This window comes from Patagioenas fasciata, chromosome 18 (assembly GCF_037038585.1).
Source record: "Patagioenas fasciata isolate bPatFas1 chromosome 18, bPatFas1.hap1, whole genome shotgun sequence".
NCBI classification, from domain to species: Eukaryota; Metazoa; Chordata; class Aves; order Columbiformes; family Columbidae; genus Patagioenas; species Patagioenas fasciata.
Window position 1 is genome coordinate 3594362 of NC_092537.1, and position 8068 is coordinate 3602429.

General features: G+C 44.3%; 1 protein-coding gene across 2 annotated transcripts; it reads left to right on the plus strand.

Annotated features, from left to right (window-relative positions):
- Nucleotides 1-5: 5 nt before the first annotated feature.
- LOC136109430 (sterile alpha motif domain-containing protein 9-like) lies at nt 6-7430 on the plus strand. Of its 2 annotated transcripts, none has more exons than XM_071816784.1 (4): nt 6-159; nt 1012-1392; nt 1516-1560; nt 2104-7430. In XM_071816784.1, the coding sequence occupies exons 3-4, from the start codon at nt 1557-1559 to the stop codon at nt 6774-6776; spliced, it is 4677 nt and encodes a 1558-aa protein (XP_071672885.1). In that variant the 5' UTR covers nt 6-159; nt 1012-1392; nt 1516-1556; the 3' UTR covers nt 6777-7430. The 2 variants fall into 2 exon arrangements, with proteins under 2 accessions (XP_071672885.1, XP_065708197.1); XM_065852125.2 differs by lacking the exon at nt 6-159 and adding an exon at nt 724-968 and having other exon boundaries at nt 1121-1392.
- Nucleotides 7431-8068: the final 638 nt, after the last annotated feature.

Sequence of the window (8068 nt, forward strand, 5' to 3'; positions counted from 1 at the left end):
CAATTAAAAGAGACCTACGGGAGCACAGCAGAAACACCCAGAGGACTCGACTGCTGGTCTGGCAGAGCCCGGCAGCACAGCAGGTTGGCGCACTGAGCACCGGCCCCGCAGGCAGCTCCGGCAGCCCAGCACTGGAGCTGGGTCAGTCCCCTCGCTGAGGTGAGTGCTCCCTGTGTTGTGCTTTGTGCTGTTCCTGTGTGGGGAGGCAGGTGGGAGAAAAGGTGGGAGCGGGATGCTTGGGAAGTTATTTGCTGCATGCTTCACTGGTAAGCAGGACTAGGAAGAGCGAGAAGCCCCTACACTGACACCATCCCACTGGGATAAGGGCTGCTCAGCAGCTCGGGGGGGTGAGAGGGGTTCACTTCTGTCCCCACAGACCCACAGCACCATCTCTTCCCTGGCCACCCACACAGCCAATAGTACCCAAGCCCCACATGCAGGCTGCAGGAACCACAAACCCATTGCTGGTCACCCCCCCAACAGCTCTTAAAAAGGGGCAGGGGCCGGGTCTGCAGACCCCTCAGAACCAGGCTCTGTAGCCCTGCAGCCCTACAACCCCTCTCCACCACCCAAGTTCCTATTCCCCACAGAAAGTTTCGTTTCTGCAGAGTTTCGTTTCCCCGCTGAACCCTCCTGACGTCAGCTGTCACAGCAGGACGGGGGGCGGGGGCCACTGCACATCGCGTCACTGTGTAAGCCCAGCCCAAGGAAGTGCGGTGGTGACCAAAAGCACAAAACGCTGGAATTTGAGACATTTTTAGCCCCATTTCTAGGGGGGTTAAAGAATCTGCAACCGTGTCATCCCCAGCCTGCTTCCACCCACTCTGGACAGATCCACTCACACTACGGCACATCAGAGCAGGCCCGTAACAGGTTTCCCTTCCAGACGCTGAAGCCAAAGCTATTGACCACACTGGTGCCTCCAGCAGCTCACAAGCCTTACGCAGAGCTCACCAGGTGCTTAAATGGTAAATATGCACTTGCTCCACATATCTTTTTTTTTTTTCCTAGACCCAGTATCTCCTCAAACCGCCGCCTCCTGCTGAGCTCACCTCTAGCCAAGCCGTGTTGCTGGGGAGTGCTCCTTGCTGTCCCTCCGTTACAAGGCTTGTCCTTTCAGGTGCTGTGTGGAGCTTGCGCAGAGCCCCACAATCGCCTCTGACCCTGGCTGAGTGCTGACTGCTCCTTCCACACTTGAGTTCAGAGGCCGTGAGTGTCCCTGCTGTACCGCTGCGGGGATGGAGCTGGCCGGGCTACGGGCACCTGCGGAACCCGCACACAGCTGAGCTTCCACAACCAAGGAACAGCACCACCACCACCACAGCTCTGCAGTGACCAGTTCTCTCCCCCACCCCCTGCACCTTGCACAGCAGCAACATCGCACTTTTAGAGGTACAGAAACTACCTGGGACCAAAAAGGTGGGGAGGAGATTGGGAAAACAGAACAAATAAGTCAGACTTAACCACAGGAACATTAACTGCAAATCTGAAGACTCTTATTTTTTCCCCCTCTAGGCTTTTGTTCATTAACAGCAGGATTTCCCTCATCAAAGGCAATGGGTACGTGTTGCTTTCAGGAAATTTGTACTTTACACGCAGCAATTTGCTTTTTAATATCTGTATTTTAAGGGTTCATCTCTAGCGGGGAACTGATCAGTACTCTTAACATCATCCTATGGTTTGTATTGATGCTGTCTTCATTTAGCAGAAAATTAAAAGTCTCGAGCAGGTAAACAATCTACCCAAACCTCTTTAGTTTAGAGAATTCAGCCCATCAGTTCTGATAACGTTATCACATAATTCCCTTCAAAACATTTTGGGTTATTTCCATGACTCCCTTTGAGGACAGTTTCCAAATCCCCCTCATGGTTTCCTGCTTCACTGATTTGTTTGTCTTGTACCATTGCTTAGGAGTGCTTCAGATTAAGGTTAATGATGCTTTTAGCCATCAGAACTGACATACTTGAGAAGAGAGTCTCCCACTAGTAGAAAGAAAACAATCTAGCATTCAAGATGGCCCGTTCTGCAAAGATTATTATGCCTTGTCAAGCACATTGACGTGGTTTTAGTTTTTATTACTAATATATAATTTTTCACTTGTAGATTACAAAACATTACCTGTGGATAAATGGGATGAGAACCATGTCCAGTGCTGGCTGGAATCTACTGGAATCAAGAAAGAGTATGTAGAAAAACTACATGCAGAAGAAGTGACAGGCCCAGTGCTGATGGAACTGGATGAGCCTTTCCTCAAAGGCATCGGTATGAAGAAAGGCCAAATCCACATGTTAATCCGCAAGAGAAATGAACTCCTGCAGCCACAGGAAAATGCACAACCAGCCAAACATCTCAACAGCAAAACATCTGACAGAACTGATCCACAAACAGATCCAGGGATACCCAGAAACGCCTCTGCTCAGAAAACTTCCAACGGAGACAGCTGTGGTCCAGCAGATAAACCCAGTGGAGATAACACAGCTTCTACTTCTGGCAAAAGGCGACAGAGTAACAACACCCAGCTTCAAAGCACTGCTGAAGTTTTAGAGCTCAGCAACTGTCGGCCATTCAGAAGTCAGAATACTGATTTCAAATATGTGAAAGACCGAGTTCTTGCTCCAGAATCGGGAGTCAATGGTTTAATCACTCCTTGCCATGAATACAAATCTTTTGCCACTGCTGCAGAACTGAACAAAAATCAACTGCAATCAAAATTTGCCTGCGAAGTGATAAGATTTGCTTCAGCCTGCATGAACATTCGAACAAACGGCACCATACATTTTGGTATCATGGACAGCGTTGAGGACAGGGGCTGGAAACACGGCCAGATTGTTGGCATAAAGGTCAAAGAGAGAGAATACTACGTTGACGCATTAGATTATATAGAAAAATGTTTTTTCAAACACGTACAAGAAACTGCAAGGAAATGTATCCACCCACCTGTTTTTGTTGAAGTGATTTCAAAAGACTCTGAGGAACAAAGATTTGTGGTGGAGGTTGACATTGAACCAACATCCAGCTTAGTCAAGAACAAATTTTTTCAAGTGCGTTTGCCAAAATACAACGAGGACAAGAAGAGGGTGGATCTGACTGAAACTTCAGTTCCCTATCAGAGACTGGGAGCAAAGTCTGAACCTGTGAAGCACAACGATCTAGCGACTTTTCTTCAGGGTTTACAGGACAGGGATGCCGAAAGAGAAAAAGCTGAGCTCTCCAGTGCAGAAGTACATACAGAAATACCTCAAAATTTAGGAAGAAAGTTATCAATTCTACTAAATGATGGCAAAAGCTACATGGATGACTCCCTGCGGTACATCCTCGTCACAAACAGGTGTGAAAAGAATGATCTGAACTACATCAACTTTTTAATGCACTTGAATATCTTCTGTGTCTTTGACTTTGATGAAGATTCTAATGTGTCAGGACTGTGTAGCAAGTACAAAGAACACCATGCGGTAAGGTTATATTTTTTACAGGATTTTTCCAACGAAAGTAAGACTGGCAACCCCCCCGCTCAGAAACATTTGTGCCTGTTTGATCAGACCAGCTGGATATTCTGCAATGGGCGCAGTGACTTCCTCGGGAACGAAGAACCTTGTGATGAAAACACGTGGATTAGAACAAAGAAAAAATACCTTAAGAAAGCAATTACTCGCATCTGTGATGAAATCCTGCCAAAGCGGTCCTTCATTGTGCTCTTCCTATTGCTATCGCCAGTGCAGAAACCACTTGTGGACACTTTTCAGGAATTCTATACAGAGATGAATGGTATGGAGTACATTGTTTGCATCGCGGAGTCCAGAGAAAATTACAACAAGTGGGCTAATTTAGCTCAGACGTCCTGCAGCATTGAGACACTCGAGCAATGCAGTGTGGTGGGTATGAAACTAAGTCATGTAGATGCCACCATTGAGACCATGCTGCCTTCTACAGCACAACCCAGACACCTGCCGGTCTCCTCCAGAGGGCTGTGTACGCTTCCCTCCCGGGAAGAGGAGAAACTCTTTTCCCTAGAAATCCTTTGTGTTGACCAATGCAATGATATCAAACTAGATTGTTTGACTGAAAAGGAAATACAAGAAATGGAACAAAATTTTTATCGAGGGAGAAAAATCATCTGGGAAAATTTCTGGCTTGCTGACACAAGACGCTGTGGGGAAATCATTGAACGTGAAGCATGTAAGGATGCCAGCAAACTCCTAGATGACATTTTACAAGGAAGCGGACTCAACTACTCTGTTGCTAAACTAAAAATATTTCACCATCCTGGAAGCGGTGGAAGCACAATAGCACGGCAAGTTCTATGGAAAAGAAGGAAGGACTTAAGATGTGCTGTTATCAAAACCTCGTATCCTCCTGCAACTGTTTGTGAGCACGCACTTGCATTTAGAGATTATGAAGAAAAAGAATTCAGTCATTGTCTTCCTGTGCTCCTCCTGATTGAGGATTATGATGAAGACTATTTAGAAGAACTAAGGAATGAGTTAATGGATGCTGTATCAACTAGGAAAATTAATTCCCCCAGACCTTACTTCATCCTCATGTGCTGCAGAAGATCCAATGACCCCGAAAGGCTTTGCAAGGCTTCTCCACTGGACACAGTTGCTGTCACTCACAAGCTGACGGACACAGAGAAAAGTCTGTTTAAAACTAAACTCGAAAAACTGAAGCAGAAAGATGTCAAGCCAGAATTCATACTTACATTTGTCCTGATGTGTGAGGAGTTCAATGAAACATATGTGAGAGACTTTGTAGGACACATATTGCAAGGCATAGACCGTTCTTCTCGTGATACCCTTTTGATGCGTTATGTGGCTTTGCTTAGTTTTTATGTACCTCATTCATATGTTTCACTGTCACACTGCGAGGCTTTTCTGGGCCTGGGGGTATACACAGAAAGCAGATCAAGAGCATATGATTTCAAGAGTCACTTGAGTGAACAAGCAAGAATGATTTTTATTGAGCTAAGGGACAGCACCACCTATATTTCATCTGTTCGGATAATACACTACCTGGTTGCAAAAGAAATTCTGCATCAGCTCTCAGGGGATGAACCTCAAAGTCAACTTGCAATGACTCTTCTTCAGGAAAAGACACTCTTTGAAAACAGATTTGGACGAGAGGAATTCATAAAGTTCATCAGAGATCTATTTATTCGACGTGATAAAAGAAGCAGGGGTGACAACACAGACACTCTTTTCTCCCCATTCATTGAACATGTCTGTAAAGTCGAAGACTGTGAAAAAGCTATACGTGTTTTAGAAGCTGCGTATGAACTCCTTGGAAAAGATCCCTTTTTTGCACAGCAGCTTGCCAGACTGCATTACAGCAATGAAAAATTCGAAGATGCTGAACACTGGGCAAGGATTGCAAAATTCCATTTGCCAAATGATTCTTATATTTTAGATACAGAAGGTCAAGTCTACAGAAAATGGTTTAGTTTCATGGTAGATAAAAGGACACAGGAGGACAGTCCCGAACACATCATTCAAAGGATAGAGATGGCTCTTGAAGCCATGAAATGCTTCAGGGCTGCACAACAGGCTGCAAAAGCAGAACGTGACAGCATGAACAACGCTGGCTATTTTGGAGAAGTAGAAGTAGGATGTCGTCTTCTTAGATTTTTGTCCACAGTCCATGTATTTCGCAGGAGTCCAGAGGGAGAACATTCTGAGCTTGTGAAATACCTGATCACTGACTACGTTCCTAAAGACATTGAAAAAACATGGGGACGCTTTCACTCCCGCCTAAAAGGCTTACGGCAGAACCTGTACAATGCTCTGGAATGGATTTCAGAAGACCTAAGTTATTTCCAAACAGATAAACACCATCAGAGGGAAGAGGAAGATGAAAAAGATGAAAAGGAAGAACAAATTTACAATCCCAGAAAATGGCTAAAAAGACAGTCTGAGGTATATGCCAAATTCTTCGTCTCAGCATCACTTCTTGAGGAAAGCAACAGCGGCCCCGAGAGCCAGCTGATTAGACGCATGAATATTTATAAGAATGGTGGAGGTAGCGTCACTAATATTCTGTCATTCTTAACAGATAAGAAAGAGAGCAGGTCAGCCGATAAGCTAGAAAACATCCTTAGTTTCTACACAGAAAACCCGCTAAGGGACAGGCTGGAGGACAACGACCTGATCAATTACATTTTGTGCCACATCACATTAGCGTGCTTATCACCAGGATCAGCCAAACTTCTTCCAGCACAAACTCTTCGTGACCTCAGTGCAAGATTCTTTAAAGGAAAAAGACCATTTCCAGCAAGTGCCTATTTTTTGCTCACCTTGCTGTACTGGCCAGATGAGGCATTAGACAAAGAGCCTAATCCAGACAAAGACGAGATTCTAAACTCTGCCCTTCAAACCCTGAAACGTTTATACGACATCAAGATGAAAGATGTTCCTACCAGAAAGAAAAGAATCTACACCCACTTTTTTCTGGGAAAGGGTTATGGCTTAAGTAAGATTGTGCACAAAACTAAAATTGATAAGTTAATTACTGGGTCCTTAGATGAGAAGAGAATGAAGTGGCTACATGGAACCGTATGGAATATTGCCAAGATTCGCGACATTCTCAAAAGAGTTTCTGGTTGGACCAAGGACAGAAATTTATTTATACGTGGTCATTTGAAGGAGTTTCCTATCTTGCCACTCCATCGTGATTCAGTGCCCCCTGGAAATGAAAATGTGACCTTCTACTTAGGCTTTTCATTTAATGGTCTTGTTGCTTTCAATATCGAGGTTGAAAACAATCCAACTGTCAGCAGAACATGAGGTGTTTAGTACAGTAACAGCACCTACTCTGCTGTTGAAAGATACTGCCCTGCCTGACCACCAGGTAGCAAGATAACCACAGTTAACTACTACAATACCACCAAATATCTTAAAAAATTTGAAACCTACCAGTAAAACATACCTTGAAACAGAAGTCTGGAACTTTCAGAGACACCAAAAGCAAGGTTTCAAACTCAAGACTGCGTTAATTGAGGTATGTGCTTGAGGACCGTGGAGGGGGGATGAAAGACCCACTATTTCTCCTCTCCAACTCCAAATGTTTGGCCAACATCGCTCCTACGTTGCTTCTGCATGTAAATATTGCAAACCATACTAGATATATCTGTATCTGGAGAACGGTGCAGAGACATGTGACCAATTTTTGATACTGACGACATAAAAGATTATTTTTAAGCGCTGTTATAATTTCATAGTCCAAACAATCCCTGCATTTGGCAAAATGGTTTTGCAGCTTTATCTAAGAAATCTCCACACTGTATGATTCAAATTTGTCCATTGTATAAGTATGCTTGAAAAAATACTTTGTCTAACCTGATCTACTAACTGAAAAATGCAAAGGAGTTTGTTAGCACTGCGTGTGCAACCATCCTGTCACATTAAAATTCTATTAATAAAGCTGCCTATTATTCTTGGCGTTTCGCATCATTTGATATTGTCACTAAAATTTCCAGAAAACCTATTATATGTAGCTTACGTTTTAAACTAATCATCAGCCTTTAGGAAGAATTACAACCTCTACACAAGCTTAATGACCCTACCTGGAGATGTAGTTCTAATAGTAGCAAGGTACAAATTGCTTTTCCAACTTTGGTCAAGATGTGGGCACAGGCAAACACTGTAAAAGGAATTACAAGCCACTATCAATTCATAACGAAATCTCAAACAGGATGAAAACAAAATAATTCTATGTACCCCAAGCCTTTATCTTCTGGCTTCAGGAAGCAGAAACAAAGCTTGTGACTGCTGGCCAGGTAATATTTGCCTCCTTCCCTTGCCTTCCACCTGGGAGACCCAGCAGCACAGCACTTGTGGAGGGCGACACTTTTGCTTTGGGAAATCCAGGCTGGCAGATTTCACCAGGGCTCAGCAAATGCTTAAGGGTTAAGCTTAAGCTTACGGGGATAAGCACACCCAAGGCAGCTTTTCCTGAGTTTGGAAAGTGAACTTCCAGGGATGGGGCAGCGTTCACTTCTCTGGGCAGCCTGTTCCAGCACCTCACCACCCTCATGGGAAAGACTTTCTTCCTTTTATCTAATTTAAATCTTCTCCCC